The sequence below is a fragment of the Protopterus annectens genome, chromosome 2.part0 (assembly GCF_019279795.1).
Source record: "Protopterus annectens isolate FY-2018-M chromosome 2.part0, PAN1.0, whole genome shotgun sequence".
NCBI lineage: Eukaryota > Metazoa > Chordata > Ceratodontiformes > Protopteridae > Protopterus > Protopterus annectens.
The window spans coordinates 882,033,867-882,051,913 of NC_056728.1; the positions used below are offsets into that span (position 1 = coordinate 882,033,867).

The window sequence follows — 18,047 nt, forward strand, 5'->3', positions numbered from 1 at the left end:
AATGTCAGATAGGTGCAGGTCAGTTCTGAAAAAAGGTCTACAGAAATTCAAACTATGGTATAAAAAGTGTCAGCTTCAGTTAAACATGTCCAAATTTGTGGAAAATAATAGTCCAGAAAACATGCACAATTTTAAGGTCAGGCTTAAAAAAAACTCTAAAACAACAAAGTCACATCAATTATTATAATGTAAGCTCTAAACCATCAGGCTCAGTGTGAAAAGATAGCAACAGATGTTGGCCACATGGTAAGCTATATGGAAGGTAGATCAGTATCCTGGAAAAGGCACAGGGGAAGGTATACAACCACAAGGCTGGAAAGGCCAAAGGGGAAGGTATGTAGAATGCTACGAAATCAGACAAAATGCTATCTGAGAAGAGCCTAAGGTACTTTAGATAAACAAAAGACTTGATATGGTAAGACTGACTAAGACACTAAATGAGAAATAAGATGTCATTACTCTAGGAAAAAGGTTAGCACAGAATTTTAAAGCTATAATCAGCAGATAAAAATAACTTTATTTAACATTGATATGGACAGGTACTTTGTTTTCAAAGAGAGTGGTTCATAGATGAAATCATTTGATTAGTGTGCTGAGACTGGTGAGATCTCTAACATAGCTTGAGACTTCCAGAGGGATGGGGTGGGGCTGTTGCCTTTATTTTTATTTTAATTGTTTAATTTGGCAACTAGATACAACACTGGGTTTTTTTGGACTGCATACAGGTTTATCCTGGGAGGAAAAAAAAACTGGATTACAAATATAAAGTACAATAATTAGAAATCTAAGTACAACAAATGAAACTGGAATTATAAAACACAATGTAAAAAGTATGAGACAGCAAAATATGCAATGAGTGTGGATTAATAGAAATATGGGAGTTTTGTATAATGCTGTAACACTTGGGTAGACTAGACAGGGTATTAATCTTCTGACAGATGCTTTAATTATCATGATGTTGTCTACTTTAATACTTACTAGTCACAAGGAAAATTTTTGATAAGTGTAACCCACCTCCAGGCTTAGTTCCTTCCTTCACAGTCCATGCATTACAGAACTCCAATTTATGATTACTATTTTACTGATTAAATTTGTTAATGGCAGTAAGCCCAAACAGACTCATTTTACAGACAAATGTATTATAGTAGGGGTGCGTGAATAGTGCTTTCAACTGTCAGCAACTTGAAAGCATAAAGATTAATCTTATAAAATGCATTTACTGCATGTTGAAGAATAAATAAAAAAAATGTGTACCGAGGCTTAGAAAATGTATGTAACAGAGTACTTTCATTAGACCCTATTGTTTTAGAAATTGTCAGAAAATTTTTCAAAATAATTAGACTTATGCTGAATTATCTTAGCACCAGAGACACAAAAGTAGTGGACTAATTATGAAAGATTTCCATTTATCTTCAAGTTCTTAACTTTTCAAATAATTGAAATGGTAACCCGATAAAACATACTGGCTGAAAGTTCAATTCTTTGAGCTGCTCAGAAAAGTGTTTTCTTTTTTTTCTGCATTTGGAAAAGCTGCCCTAAAGCCTCATACATCTCCTGACTAAATTATATTAAGCCTATTTTTGCTAACTGTGGAGAAAAAAAGAAAACTCACTTACATAGAATTATTGCTTTAGCAGAATTGAAAACTGCACCATTAGTAATTTTTATATCAAACAACAACCAATGAGATGATCCTGGACAAACTGGCATTGCAAGTTGAAACTTCATCCAGTTTACTCCCGATGAAGTGTAACCTTTTATATTCGGTCCATTACAGATATCAAATAATTAGAGAAAAGTCTGAGGTATTACATGTTGAAAATTCTAATACTAAGACAATGCCACTTGATAAAAGATTTAAAACATTCATTTTGTACATGGTGCAATAGATTATTTAGGAGAGGTTTGTATTTAGCATGCCAAGCAAACAAGGACTCTGCTTTTTGTACTTTCTTCTTCATCCGTATGAAAAAAAAATATTATAGTACATACCCCTGTGATGGAGGTTAAAAATCAGGATAATGGCAGAACTTGCAAGTTAAAGAAGTTGAAGACTGAAAACAATGATTTGTATTTCAAGAAGCAATAACTCAAAAGCAAAAGCAAGTCTGTATCAAAGAGTTTGTAAACCCTTTTGACAAGTAACCTCTTCTTTTTCTGTTTTGCGGTGTAGCTGATATAATAAATTCTTGAAGTCTATCTGAAGAGACTTCACAACACATAACTTTTCCTCATCAGTGTATTTGTCCTCATAAACTGAAACATACTTCACTACTCATAAATAAAGTATAATTTAATTGTTTCTTCCACATTTTTGTCCTACTGAGTCACCTCAGTACACGCTGTGTTTAGTCTGTATGAAAACTTACATTACTCTTTTCAGGAATCTGTTTCAGTGACTTACATCATACCACACATTACATGCCAGTGGGTGGCAAAAGAAACCCACACATAGTGTGTTATTTACCGGCCTACTTTCCTTTTGTCCTTCAAAGGTCCATAAATACTATTGTGAGTATCTGGGAATGCAGGTTACTCAGATATTTAGTACAGAAACCATAGCTCAATATAGAGAACACATTTCCTAGAACACCATATAAGTTAGCCACAGATGAGTGGGCATGTCAGGCATTTATGACAAGAAACTTGACATATCTGGTTGATGCTGTGAATGATAGGCAGAGGAGGTCTAATAGGGAAAAAAGTCTATTTAGAAAAATAACTTGTTTATCCATGTTCTGCAGAACAGACAAGAAAAACTGTTAGCGTCTGTTTAGGAAATTCTTAGTTATTTGAAAAGAAATAGTCTGAGACCACCTCTAGGCATTCTCACACAGGATGGTAACTTAAAATAATTCTATTCTAAAGGTATATAAAGAAAAATATATGACAGAAGAAAAAAGATAAAATGTTACATTGTAGGACTATGGGGTGCTTGTGGAAAAAAAGAAATGGTAAACTAAAATCAAATTGTACCTATTAGTGGAATATTTAGGCACATGCACAATACAAGATAATGCCACACAGTTAGAGTTATCGAGTCACATCAGTGCTGCATATTTTTTTTAAAAAAGTAAGACAGCCAATCATACATCAGTTATTTTGTTCTGCCACACTTTGGTCAAATTATATATGTATATATATATATATATATATATATATATATATATATATATATATATATATATATATATATATATATACACACACTTTTTTTTATAACAGCAAACACACTGAGCTGCATTAAAGTTGCCCTTGTGTTAGTTATGCATGACTTCACCTTTGGCACAGCTTTGTTGTAGTTCACATGATAAATCATGGTGATACTGCCCAGATAATCACAAAGAGTAATGACCAAGAGTTTCTTCTTCAGAGACAAGCACTTACTTATGACTGGTTTACTGTATGTAACATGTATGTTAGAACTGCATAGAAATTTCATGCACGATCTTATACCTGTGATTGCAAAACAGTAAATGATCTGGGTAATATTTAGCCATGATGATACATGCATTACACTTTTCCACTGTCACACTTAATCCTATTCTTCTATTTTGTCTTACAGGATGGCCATTTGGAAACACGGTCTGTAAGATGAGTGGCATGGTTCAAGGAATATCTGTCTCTGCTTCAGTGTTTACACTGGTCGCCATTGCAGTTGATAGGTAAGGGCTTTAAAAGTAGAATATGAAATAAATGTTATTTATTCATTTTATTTAACATTTGTTTATCAGGAACGTCTGACTTGGCACAAAGCCATTTTCAATGGACGCCTGGAGAGAAAAGCTCTAGATGTGTGTCTTTGAAACGTGGGAGGAAACCAGAGCATCCTGAGGAAATCCATATAAATGCAGGGAGGACATGCAGCCTCTGCAGAGAAGGCACTCCAGCCAAGAATCGAACCAAAGAACCTCTTGCTGTGAGATGACAATGCTACCACTGCACCATCCATAAATAGTTTAAGAACAAAAGTGGTTTGCAGTGTTGTTAGTTATAATAATTTTTTTTAAAACAGTGTGTTTGGTATGAAAGATATGTGTAACATTTTGTACCTTGCCAGCACTCTTCTGTCTGCTTGGTTAAGCCACTTCTGTTCTGCTTCATCTCCCAGATTGTACTTTTCTCAAGAATTAATCAATTTTGAATTACCTTCATTTTAATTTAATTTACTCCTTTTAAATAGAGTCAGTAAACTGGTTAACATGAATCTTCTTCAGGCATGACCCAGGGAAAAGTTAAGGCTAAATATCTACATAGACTTTTCAGAGTAGCCAATCCAATCAAATGTGTTTTTTTTTTGGGGGGGGGGGACTGGAATACCTAGATAAAAGCCAGGCATTCACAAACAGCATACAAATCCAAACAGACAGCAACCTGTCAGAACTGAAACATAGAGGTATGAAACAAACAGTACTAACTGCTGAGTCAACATGCTGGGTAGCACGCTATTAGTCTTTCTAATAAATGGGTTGGACAAATGAAAGGACACATGCCATGTGATGTAAAGAAGAAATGTGTGAATGCTTTGTTTATTTAGTTATTTAGATGTTTATTTATTTATTTTCCAATTGCCATATTGTCTGACTAGGCCAATGCTCACTTGCAAAGGACAGATGGGAAGAAAATTTTCTCAGTAACAGTACACTCATATTAATATAATATAATATAATATAATATAATATAATATAATATAATATAATATAATATAATACATAAGCTGAACAGTAAGGTAATGAATTATATATGTGTATTTCATTGCTATGGAAATTTTTCTATGAGTCTTTAATGACTGTGGAAAGAGGGCAGATGGTGATAACAGACACTTATGGCTTAGACTTATAAATCCATAAATTAGTAACAGAATTAGGTAATTCATAGGAGAGGAACAAAATGAGAGGAAGTGGGAAAGGGAGCTGAAGTGCCTAATAAAAAAAAGAAAACAATGTTATACTATGGAAGAATAATGTAGAATGTTAAACTGGTTAAAAGTATGTGTAAACTAAACAAACACGTTTATAGGTTTAATTTCTCCAAGTCTTTTGGGTTTCTAATACGATTACAAGGATGGACCCCATTCCTAAGTCAAAGTACAATTAAAGTTCATGAAATTAGTATCGTTTCAGTTTTTGATGTTAGCCACCTGCAATGTGCCTAGAAATGACTCCTCCTGCAATTCATACAGTGTTACATCTATTGGTAGCATAGCTAAATATGACTGTAAATTCTATTGTAATCTTTTACAATCCCGAATGCAACACACTTGCCACATTATTATGCCCTTCAGTACATAGGCCCTCTGCTGTTAGTGTATCACACCCAGAAACAAGATGTGCAGCTGTTTCTAGTTATACTTTACAGAACCTGCATTTGCCTGTTTCTACCACATGTTCAAGGGACTTCGTAAACTATACTGGTCTATCAATATTAACCTTTCATCTTTTGGTTTAAATTCACCTCTTCTTAACCATTCCTATGTCATATCCTTTTTTTTACTCAAATAATTTTATTTTCAATTAAAAATAACATTTACATAATATTTTTAAATATAATTTTAAACAACTATATACAATATTTACATTAGCCTGACTTTCAGCTATATACACTGCATGTTAGTAAATATAGAATTAATAGATCAGTTATCAGAGATACAATATTGATTATTGCAGAGTGTCCAACAAAGATATAACTCTCTTCCAAGGATTATTTACCAATGGCCTGGGATAGATTCGTAGTTCTTTGATTTTTATTTCCATCAATGCAGTTGTCCTCAGTAAAGTGTAGAATTCTTCCAAGGTCGGTGGTGTATTTGAATTCCACCTTCTGGTTATGCATTTCCTAGATATAGCAAGTATTGTCCATAACAAATACATATTTGTCTTATTCAGGTAGGGACCTTCATTTACATTTAGTATAATCAATGCTTTAGTTAAGGTAAAGGATTCATTAAATAAAGCTTGTAAAAATGATTAATTCCATTCCAATATGATTTAGTTTTATTACATTCATAAAAAATATGAATCCAGTCTGCTTTATTTGGCTGTTCACACCTCCAACAAAAAACATTTGTAGTAGAACTGATCTTCTTAATTCTTTCTGCTGTTAAAATGCTCTATGTAAGTATTTCCAGTTAAATATTTTCCAGTACTGTGTGTTAGAGTTGTAATTAACTGATAGTAAGATGTTACTTTTAATTTCTTCTGTTAACTGCAATGACTGACCTTTTGTTAAGAACTGCCAGTATGATGGTTTGGGAATTGTTTTATATGTTATTAACTCTTTGCATAGATTTGAAATGGAATTTTTATTTTCACAACTATTATATATAAATAAATATAGATAACTTATTAGATTTATAATATCTTTAAATGAGAAATTATTAATTAATCTGGATAAATCTTGAGTGTACACTAGAATGCATTGTAAGGTTAACCAGTCTTGTGTTGGAATATTGTAAGTAGTTTTTATCATATGTATATCTTAAATATTAATTTTTTTTACACATTGAAACCAGCATAAGAATCCATTTTGTTCCCAGGAGGTTATTGTTTCCCTATATATTTTGTGAGGAAAGTTCTTAGTGATGGTAAACGGGGCTAAAAGGTCAAACCAAAGTTTTAGATCTATGTTTGTACTGATAAGTTTCCTAAAGGAATTGATACAGGTTCATAGGTAGGTACTAGGCTATCGGCCCAAGGGCCTATGTAAGCCTAGCCAACAAGGTTCCCTGGCTTACACCACTAAAGAAAGTTATTTTCCTGTGCCACTGTTGAGCAGAGACACAGAAGTGATCCCTGGGGTGTATTTCGTATTTACCATCCACTCATCAAGATTTTTCTTGAAGAGTACTAATGAAGAACTTTGCATGACATTGATGGGTAGCCTGTTCCAGAGTATGGGAAGTCTCTGGGACAGGAATCTATCCCTCCAGCATGTCCTGCTTATTGTGGTGACAAGGTTTAGGTCCCTAGAGCATGTAGCTTGGAGGGATTGTGATTTCTTTAGGTGTAGCATGTCCAACAGCTCTAGGTTTGACATAGCTTTATATGTTATGCAGAGATCACCTCGGAGTAGGCGATATGCTTTGGAGTAAAGCTGGAGTTTTTTGCGACAGTCGGTGTAGGGCATTTGTCTGAGGCCAGTAATCCTCTTTTGTGAGGTACTTCTGTGGCCTTTCTAGCTGCTGTAGATGTCTTGTGAGGTACATTCCAAAATTGGCATTGTACTCTATAATGGGTCTAATGAGTGTCGAGTAGAGGGGAACAATGACCTCTTTTTTCCTGGATGAGAACCCTTTTATGATGAGGTGTGCCATGTAGAAGGACTTACTGACTACTGTGGCAATGTGACTATCAAAGGAGAGACTACTGTCCACCTGGGTCCCAAGGTCTCTTATCACACATTCGGTGTTAAGTAGATTGCTGCCTATGTGGTAGTTCATGGGTACAGAGTTTTTAACAACGGGAATGACACTGCACTTTTTGGCATTGAGCTTGAGGCCATGGCTCTGACACCAGGCATCTGTCTCAGCGAGGCTCTTCTGTAGGATGTCCACATAATTTGGGGACTTGAATATGGCTCCTAGTTTGCAGTCATCTGCAAACTTTGCTAGCCAGAGGCCTTCTGTGTTAGCCTGTACTTCAGAGAAGTAGATACCGAACAGGAGAGGTTCCAGGACGGAACCATGTGATACTCCACTTGTCACTGCTTTTAGGTCAGATTTGGAGTCTGCAACTTTTACAGTGTGGGTTCCGTCAGTGAGCCAGTTGGCAATCCATCTTGTGACATAGGGATTTATACCTAGTTTAGTGAGTTTAGCTATAATTCCAGAATGGGGGATGGTGTTGAAAGCCTTGGCGAGGTCAAGATAGGCTATGCGAACCACTTTACCCTCATCTACAGCTTTGGTGACTGCCTCAAAGAATTTGATCAGGTTCAGGAGGCATGATCTGCCTTTCACAAACCCGAACTGGGTAGGATCCAGAGTTTGGAGGTTACCAATGTCATTGTTTATGAGTTCCATGATAATACGTTCCATGGCCTTGCAGGCCAGGCTCATCAGGCTAATAGGTCAATAGTACCCAGGATTAGTGGCGGCTCCTCCTTTGTGGAGTGGGATAACTGTTGCTGTGTGCCATTTAGTGGCCACAAAGCCTGATTTGAGGCTTTTATTGAACATGGTGCTTAAGTGGGGAGCCAGTTCGTTCTGAAGTTCATGTAAAACGCAGCCTGGGATGTTGTCCGGTCCTATGGATGCTGTGTTTTTGGCTTTAGAGAGTGCAGCTTTTACCTGCGTAGTTGTGATTACAGGGACTCTGCATTCTTCTTGTATAGATATGGGCTGTTTGGGGGGATGAGCGTGGTAAAGTTAGCACTGAACCTGTCTGCCAGGATGTTGTCAATATCAGTTGGTTCTGTAATTTTCCTGCCTTTGTGCTGTAACTCACAGCAGATCTGGGTGTTTCCATCGAGATTCTTGATATAGCTATAGAATGTTTTGTGGCTGTCCTTAGAATTAGTGGCGATTTTGTTTTCGTAGCTAGCTTTGGAGGATCTTATAAGGGATCTCAGCTTCTTACTGAGACTGACCAGGGAGCTCCTCCACTCATGGGATTTTACTCTCTTTTGCAACAGTTTCTTCCTATTGTTGTACAGTTTGTTTATGGCAGGGGACCACCAGATTGGCTTCCTTTTTTTGGAGGATAACGTCTTGGTTCTGTTTGGGATAGCATGATCCATGCACTCATGTAAGTGCTTAAAGAGTGCATTTGTGTAGGATTCAGCAGTTGTAACTGTATTGTCCATCTGCATGGGTGTCATGAAGTTCACAACTTCTGTCTCAAGAAGCATGAAGTTGGCTTTGGAGAAATTTTTTACCATGGTTTCCTTAATGGGGGGTGTGGGCAGGATGTGGATATCAAGGGTTACTAGCTTATGGTCGGATAGTACCAACGAGGAGTTGACTTCAGTTGTGGAACACTGGTCACTCATGTTGGTAATGACTAGGTCTAGGATATTGTTTCCCCTGGTGGAGGTGTGGATAAGTTGATCCAGGGCATTGGAGTTTATGAATTCCAGAAAGCGTTGAGCTAAGGAGTTGGTACACGAGTAGCTTTCCCAGTTAATGGTGGGGTAGTTGAAGTTGCCCATTATTAAGGTGTTTGGTAGAACCTAATATTTTCCAGTACATCAAGAAAAGAGGAATGGGAATCCTGGGGCATGGTGGGGGATCTGTAGCAAGCTACAATTTGGATTGCAGTTTTGCCCAGAGTTAGTTGCACTTGGATAACCTCAAATGCATTATGCTGAGCAACTAGCCTGGAGGTGTGGATATCCTTAATGAATATGGACACACCTCCGCCTTTGGTGTTTCAGTCTAGTTTACATGGCCGAAAAGTGTGATGTGAGTTATAGCCTGGTAGTGCAGGGGTGCTCTCTGGAGCCTTGAACCAGGTCTCAGTCACTGCACAGATATCGATGTTCTCCATTTTAAGGAGTGCCTCGAGTGAGTGCATTTTGAGATTTAGACTTCTAGCATTGAGTAGCATTACCCTCAGTTTTTGCTTGCCTGTTCCTGTTATGGTGGTGAATTTGTTATTTGAACCTTGCCTAAAAAAGGCACTATAGGGGCAGCAAGAGCATTAGCCAGTATCCGGAATCCCAGGGGTGACAGGTGCTGGCCATCTGTGGCAAAGCATCGTGGTCTGTCGACCATGTCATCCCAAGCAGGCAGATACTGGATCCCGTTAGAATGACACCAAAATCTTAGCCAATTGTTGAAGTCAATCATTTTGTCATTGTACTGCGGTATCACTCGGGGCAATGGCAGAATGCTACTCAGGGTTAGGGTCATACCTGCCTGGGCTACAGGATCGGAGAGCTCTTCCATGTCTTTTTTCATGTAGTCCAGGGAGGTATGTCTCAGGTCATTCACACCAACATGGACAATGACAGAGTCATAGTTGTACTTGTTGTGGAGTGACCTGAGTACGTGGGTTATGTGGCAGATCCTGGCACCCGACATGCAGCTGACAGTAAACATCTCCTTGTTTAGCCTGGTGAGTGGGACATCAGTGTGCCTGACTATAGAGTCACCTATGACTGGTGTGTTGGGTATGTTGTTTTGCCTTATTGGCTGTGGTTGAGCGGCACACTGAGTCTGTGGGCTATGTGTCATTTGGGTTGTGTTGGGGGATGGAGGTTGCTTGCATTTTTGCCTTGGAGGTCTCTGTTGCTTAGACAGATTATTACTGAGAGCCTCCGCAAATGTTTTTGTGTTACTATGTGTGGATTTTGGTGGTGTAGATTTAGTGAGACTATGTGATGAGTGTGGTGTGATGCAAATGTTTACCTTTTCTTCATGACTGTCAAGTTCAGTCTTGGTTGGAGAGAGCTTTACCTCCAGTTTGGCTAAATAAGTGCATCTCTCACAGGCTGTAGTGTTGGGTGGTAGGAGGAGAGGGTTGTCTGTGTACATGAGACAATTTCTACATTGCCTCAAGATGCCCAGATTCATCAGATAGACATGAGAGAACACTGGGAGCTGACCCTTGGACATGCCTGAATAAAAAACTGTTTTCCTCTAGACAAGTGAGGAAAGTGAGTACAAGATCTGTTTTTCCCTAAGCAAGTGAGAAAAGTAAGTTCAAAAACTGTTTTCCCTCTAGGTAATGAGGAAGATTGAGTGCTACAGTAATTAGTAGCTTATTTAGTGCTTACAAGTTCTGAACAAGTGCTGAGCATAAATAAGCAAATTTAAGTGTTAAAACTAAGAATCTGTATCCGCACTAGATGAGTTACAGGACAGAAACAAGTGCAAATGCAAGCTTTCAAATCAGAAAGTTGAGAGAGATGGAAGAGATTGCCAAACAGCCAGTAACTACAATTTCTGGGCCAGAACCATTCCTTATGTGGTAGATCGGTTACCTAGTGCTTACCACTCCCACTGATAAGCTAGAAGGCTTCCCTCCAACACAGACAGGATTGGGGGGCTCAGAAGCTTACATACAGTCCTGGATACAGCAAATCTGTATCTGGAACACTAGTTACAGGAAAGGTAGGAAACAGGATTACAGTTTTTTTTTTTTTTTTATTACAGAAAAGTAGCAAAACCAATAGTAAAAACAATTCACATGCAGTGCAAGCTAGCACACTCGAGTATGTAGCAATATTAGGCCAACACAGTTTAAAAAATGCAATTAAATTAAAAAGGACTAAAAGCAAGTGCAGAAAGAGTTTATTAGGTAGAATGTGGTAAAGAGATGGGACTGGGGGAGTGTCCCAGATCAAATCTACAGTGGGACGGGCAACTGCAAAAGCCACCAAATTTAAACTACAAACCAAAAATAGGGAGGGTGGCTGGGACAAAACAGTTTCAACAGAGATCTAAGCAACAACTAACAGTACAAACTCTAAAACTAAAAAAATATATATATATATATATATATAAGTATAATGATTAATCAGAAATGTTTTACAAGATTTTGTTATATTATATTGTATACTAATGCATAGTATGTACCAGGGTTTGTTAGATTTGTCTAATATTAAGAATTTTTTAATAGCGTAAATTCATTTATTAATATAGCCGTTGTTAATTCTTTCCAGTTGGCAAAATAATTTGGGTTTATCCAGTCTATTGTATTTTTAAGCACAGATGCTTTTATATAAGTGTCTATTTTTGGGAAGTTCAGTCCTCCTTGTTTCCAGGGTCTAATGTGATGAGTTAAATGTTATTAAACATATGTTTATTCCTTTAAGAATGCATCTTTCAAGAATTACCTGTATTGCTAATGCTACATATAGTATTTTTGGCAATAAGACCATTTTTATTAATTGCAATCAGTCTTCAAAAGGTAATATTATTTTGTTCCATTTTTCTATATATATATATTTATTGTTTCAACAATGTTTTTTTATAATTTATTAATACTGTTTTGTTTAGATTTTTGCATAACACTATTCCTAAATAATTTAGCATAAGTTCTTGTTTTCATATGATAGATTTATCTGTAACTTGTAGTTCTTTTTTCTGATTTAAAAATAGAAATTTTGATTTTGATCTATTAAAGTGTAGACCTGAAATCTTTTAGAATTTCTCCATTACTTCTTCTAGCTCTTCTAATGACTCTCTGGAGTTTGATAGGGTTAATAAAATATCATCAGCAAAAAGTATTATTTTAGGTATGTACTGGTCATAGACTTCTATTCCTTTTATTCTTGGATTATTACGTATTATTTCTGCAAGTATTTCTGTAGCCAAAGCAAATAGAATAGGAGATAGGGGCATCCTTGTTTAGTACCTTTTGTTATATGGATAGATTTTTGAGGTGAAAGGATCTAACTTAATGTAGGCTAAGTTATGAATATATATTTATTTTAGTCATAAGATGAAGAAAGGAGGAAATTCAAATAATGCTAAAGTTTTAAATAGATATTCCCAATTGAGGGAATCAAAGGCTTTTTCTATGTCTAATCCGATTACAAGTGTTTCTCTATCTTCTTTATTCACATAATCCATAAGAGTAAGTATCCTTTTAATATTATCATGTGTGTGCCTGTTATATATAAATCCAGTTTGATCATTATTAATTGTCTTTAAAAGTGGGATTTTCATTCTGTTAGCTAGAGTTGACATAAATATGTTGTAATCATTATTCAGTAATGATATAGGTCTGTATGAGGTGCAGAGGTCCGATGGTTTATTATCTTTTAGAATTGGTGTTATGAGAGAATATTTCCATGAGGGTGGTATTTATGCTTCTGACTGGACTTCTACAATGTTTTATGAAAAAGGGAGATCACTGTTGAAGTGAAGAGTTTGTAAATTTCCGTATTATGCCATCTATCCCTGGAGCTTTGTTAGACTTACTTTCTTTTATCTTGTCAACAATTTCTTTGTAGGCTGTAGGTTTTTGTAGGTCTAGTTTTAAGTTTTCTGGAATTTTTTTTTATATTAATAAGGTTTGTATCTTAAGTTTATTTGGTTGGTATCTAATTTTTTTTTTTTTTTTTGAAATGTTCCATATAATGTAACCAAACTGCTTCAATGATGTCTCCTATATCTGATACTTTTTTCCCTTTGTTTTCATGATATATATTGCTAATGTTATTTTATTTGTATTGTATTTTAATTCTTATAGATAAGTTTTGTAGATATATGGGGGAGCTGGCTAATGAAATTACTTTTAATTTTTCCAAGGCTAGACACATTTTGTGTGTTAGAATTTCAATATATTTTTTATTTAATTTCTCTATTTCCTTTTTGACTTCTGGACAATTTGGTGTTTTTTTTATTTTTAGATTTTGCTGTCAAGAGTCTGGTTTGCAAGTCCAGTGATTCAGATTCCCACTCTCTAACTTTGTTTTTGTACCAGCTAAGGGTCTTACCAAATAAATACACTTTTAATGAGTCCCAAACCATAACTCTACTGATTTCTGTTATATTATTAATTTCAAGAAATAATTGTAGTTCTGACAACATCCAAGGTCTGAATTCTTTAATTTTCATGATATATGATGGAATTCTAGTTGAGAAGATTAATGGTTTAAACTCTATTTGGAGTTTCATTATCAGTGAGTCATGATCTGAGAAGGGGCATGGAACTATTGAGAAGTTAAGGATTTTTGTTTGTAAATCTTGAACTATGAATAATTTATCTATTCTGGTTTGTGTTCCACATCTATGGTCTTTATAGTAAAATAATAAAGATTTATCATCTTTTATTTTAAAGGTTCATAGGTAGGTACTAGGCTATCTGCCCGAGGGCATTTATAAGCCTAGCCAGAGTGTGTCGGCTTTTGCCGCCCCATTGATTAATTAACTGAGCCTCTGTCAAGCAGAGCCAATGAATTGATCTCAGGGGTGTATTTTCTGTTACCCATCCACTCATCAAGGCTTCTTTTGAAGAGTGTTAGTGAGAGGCTCTGCCTAATGTAGTTAGGAATTTTGTTCCAAAGCATGGGGAGTCTCTGTGACAGGAATCTATCCCTCCAACATGTTCTATTTATAGTTGTGGTGAGGATTAGCTCACTAGAATGCATGGCTCGCAGTGACTTGGATTCCTTTAGGTGGAGCATATCCATCAATTCTGAGTTGGGCATGGCTTTGTAAGTCAGGCAGAGGTCACCTCTGAGTAAGCGATATGCCACTGAGTACAGCCGGAGTTTTTTCAGTCGGGCTGCATAGGACAAATGTTTGAGGCCAGTAATCCTCTTGGTGAGGTGCTTTTGTGGTCTTTCAAGCTGTTGAAAGTGTCTTGTGAGGTACATCCCAAATGGGGCATTGTACTCTATGATGGGTCTGATGTGTGACGAGTAGAGGGGCACTATAACCTCTTTATTTCTAGATGCGAACCCTTTAGTAATTAGATGGGCCACATAGAAGGATTTCCTAACTACTTTGGCAATATGATTGTCAAAGGAGAGATTACTATCTACCTGGGTCCCCAGATCTCTTATTACCTCTTCTGTATTAAGGGGGCTGCCGCCTATGTGTTAATTCATGGGTGTTTTGTTTTTCCCAAATGGGATGACTATGCATTTTTTGGCATTTAGCTTGAGGCCATGACTTTGACACCAGGTTTCTGTCTCAGTAAGGCCTTTTTGCAGGATGTCCGTGTCAGCCGGAGAGTCAATTATGGCTCCCAGTTTGCAGTCATCGGTGAACTTGGTTAGCCATAGTCCTCCTGTGTTTGCCTGTACTTCTGAGAAATATATGCCAAACAGTAGGGGTCCCAGAACCGAGCCTTGTGGGACACCACTTGTGACTGGTTTAGAGTCAGACCTGGAGCCCGCTATTCTTACCGTGTGAGTTCTGTCTGTAAGCCAGTTGGCGACCCATCTTGTGACGTAGGGGTTTATGTTCAGGCTGGTGAGTTTTTCTATAATACCCGAGTGAGGAATGGTGGCGAACGCCTTGGCAAGATCAAGATAGGCTGTGTGAACCACTTTTCCCTCATCTATAGCCTTGGTAACTGACTCAAAGAAGTCAACCAGATTTAATAGGCATGATCTACCCTTAAAACAACCGAACTGGGTTGGGTCAAGTGTTTGGAGGTTCCTAATGTCTTTGTTAATGAGTTCCATAATGATGCACTCCATAGCTTTGCAGACCAGGCTAGTCAGGCTTATGGGGCGATAGTTCCAGGGTCAGTTGTGGCCCCTCCTTTGTGGAGCAGAATAACCATTGCTGTGCACCATTCTATGAGTACGTAGCCTGTGGAGAAGCTAAGGTTGAACAGCGTGTTTAGGTGGGGGGTTAGTTCGTTCTGTAGTTCATGCAAGACGCAGCCTGGGACACCGTCTGACCCCATTGATGCTGTGTTTTTGGCTTTTGAAAGGGATGTTTTCACCTGGGCTTCTGTGATTTCCAGAACACTATACTTTTCCGGTATTGTTGTGGGCCCTTTTAAAGGTGAGATGGAGGTGAAGTTTGCACTGAATCTATCTGCCAGTATGTTGGCAATATCAATAGGTTCAGTATATTTTGTGCTATTTTGTACTACCTCAGATCATATCAGCGAGTTGCCACTTAGATTCTTGACATAGCTAAAGAAGGCTTTGTGGTTATCTTTCAAATCCTTGGCTATTTTTCTTTTTTAGTTAGCCTTGGATGATTTTATGAGGGACCTTAGTTTCTTACTGATACTGATCAGGGATGTCTTTCCTTCTTGGGATTTGCTTTTTTTCTGAACTAGTTTCCTCCTTTTGTAGTATAACCTGTTTATGGCAGGGGTCCACCAGACTGGTTTCCTTCTCTTAGGGGAGTGAGTCTTGGTTTTGCTAGGGATGGCACGATCCATGCATCATTGTAGGTGCTCATAGAGTGCAGATGTAAAGGATTCTGCATCTTGGGCAGTGTTATCCTTTAGCGCGGGCGCTGTGAAACTTACCACTTCTGCCTTAAGTAAGGTGAAGTTTGCTTTAGAAAAGTTTTTCACTGTGGTTTCCTTGGTTGGGGGAGGTGGTGGGGTGTGGACATCCAGGATGATTGGTTTTTGGTCTGATCTAACCAGTGATGGGTTGACCTCCGTTTCGGAGCACCTGTCACCCTTGTTGGTGATGACCAGGTCCAATATGTTGTGGCATCTGGTAGGGGAGTTTATCAGCTGATCCAGGGCATTTGAGTTGCTAAATTCCAGGAAGCAATGATCCTGGAAGTTTGTACTCAAGTAGTTTTCCCAGTTAATGGTAGGGTAATTGAAATCTCCCAAGATCAGGGTGTTCAGTAGGACCTTCATGTTTTTCATTGTCTCCAGAAAGGCGGAGTGGTTGTCCTGGGTCATGGAGGGTGATCTCTAGCAGGTCACAATTTGCATTGCAGATTTGCTCGATGTTAGTTGCACATGGATGATCTCAGAGGTGTCATGCTGCACCACTAACCTGGAGGTGTGGGTATCCTTGATGAATATGGATACTCCCCCTCCTTTTGTGTTTTGGTCCATGTTCTGTGGCCAAAATGTGTGGTATGAGTTGTACCCCAGTAGTGCTGGAGTGCTCTCTTGAGCCTTGAACCAGGTTTCAGTTACTGCACAGATGTCGACATTCTCCATACTTAGGTGTGCTTCGAGCACATGCATTTTGAGATTTAAACACCTGGCATTGAATAGCATAACCCTCATTTTTTTTTACTTGTGCTGTTTATGGAGGTGGGTTTGAATTTTGAGCCTTGCCTAAAAAAGGCACTATGGGGGCTGCAAGAGCCTTGGCCAGTATTAGAAAGCCAAAGGGTGACAGGTGCAAGCTGTCTCTTGCGAAGCAACGTAGCTTGTCAAGCATGTCATCCCAGGCTGACACACTGGATCCCCTTTGAATGACACCAGAAGCTTAGCCAATTGTTGAAATTGATCATTTTTTCTTTATACTGAGGTATCATTCTTGGTGAGGGCAGGATGCTACTCAGAGTCAGGGTCATACCCGCTTGGGCTACATGATCAGAGAGCTCTTCCATGTCTCTTTTCATGTAGTCCAGAGAGGTACAGCTCAGGTCATTCACACCAACATGGCTCCCGACAGGCAGCTAACAGTAACCTTCTCCTTGTCCAGCCTAGTGAGTGGGGCATCAGTGTGCCTGACTGTTGAGTCACCTATTACTAGTGTGTTAGGTATGTTATTTCACCTTAAGGGCTGTGATTGTGCGGCACATTGATTTTGTGTTTTATGTGTTGTCTGGTTTGTGACAGGAGGTGCAGGTTTTGTGGTTGTCTGCTTTGGAGCTCTCTGATGCTTTTGCAGGTTTTTATTTAGAGCCTCTGAGTATGATTTTGTGTATTTATGTGTATTTTTTGCCAGTGCTGGTTTAGTAGGTCTATGTGAGGCTGGAGGTGTGCTGCAAGTGTTAACCTTCTCTTCATGACTGTCTGTTCCAGACTTGGGTGGAGATACCTTAGCCTCCAGTTTGGCTGTATAATTGCATCTCTCACATATGTTCGTGTTTTGTGGTAGGAGGATAGGGCTGTCTGTGTACATGAGGCAGTTGTACCATTGCCTCAGGATACCCAGATTCACCAGCTTGACTGGAGAGTACACCTTAAAAGTGTCTATTAAATGAAATGAATCAATCCATCTTTTTAAGGATTTTGAAATAGTTGCTATGCAAAAAGACTTCTTGGTGGTTTCAGAAGCTTCTAAGGTACAATTAAAATCTCCTCCCAGTATAAGATCAAATACCTTTTGGGACCAGTCATTCACTCCAAAACTATAACTTAGAACAAGAAAAACAAATTGGTTTAAGCTTGAACTTTGTTCCTGGATGTCAGGGCTGTTTCCAGTATTAATTTTATTATTCTAAAATATTCATTACTAAGTTTTGTTCACATTTATTTGTTCATGTTTTATTGTGGATCCTTCATCAATTCCCAAATATTTATGCACTCCCTCTTGCTCAATCTCCTTTGTATCACATTCCTTTCCCAACCTGTTTTCTTGGTGCTGCAGCTTTCCTGCTTTATATATTGCTTTTGCACATTTGTCAAGACCAAATTACATTCTTACATCATCTGAGAAACTTTTGACCACTTCCAGTTGTGCTTTCAGCTCCTCATCTGATG

At 37.9% G+C, this 18,047-nt stretch overlaps 1 protein-coding gene across 1 annotated transcript in view; it reads left to right on the forward strand.

The window, feature by feature from the left end:
• Positions 1-3,501: 3,501 nt before the first annotated feature.
• The window catches only part of LOC122792788 (neuropeptide FF receptor 2-like), a 207,598-nt gene continuing 193,052 nt past the window's right edge, over positions 3,502-18,047 (forward strand). The window contains exon 1 of the mRNA XM_044060358.1: positions 3,502-3,665. Coding sequence (XP_043916293.1) covers positions 3,502-3,665 — 164 coding nt within the window. The remainder of the gene's footprint in view (positions 3,666-18,047) is intronic.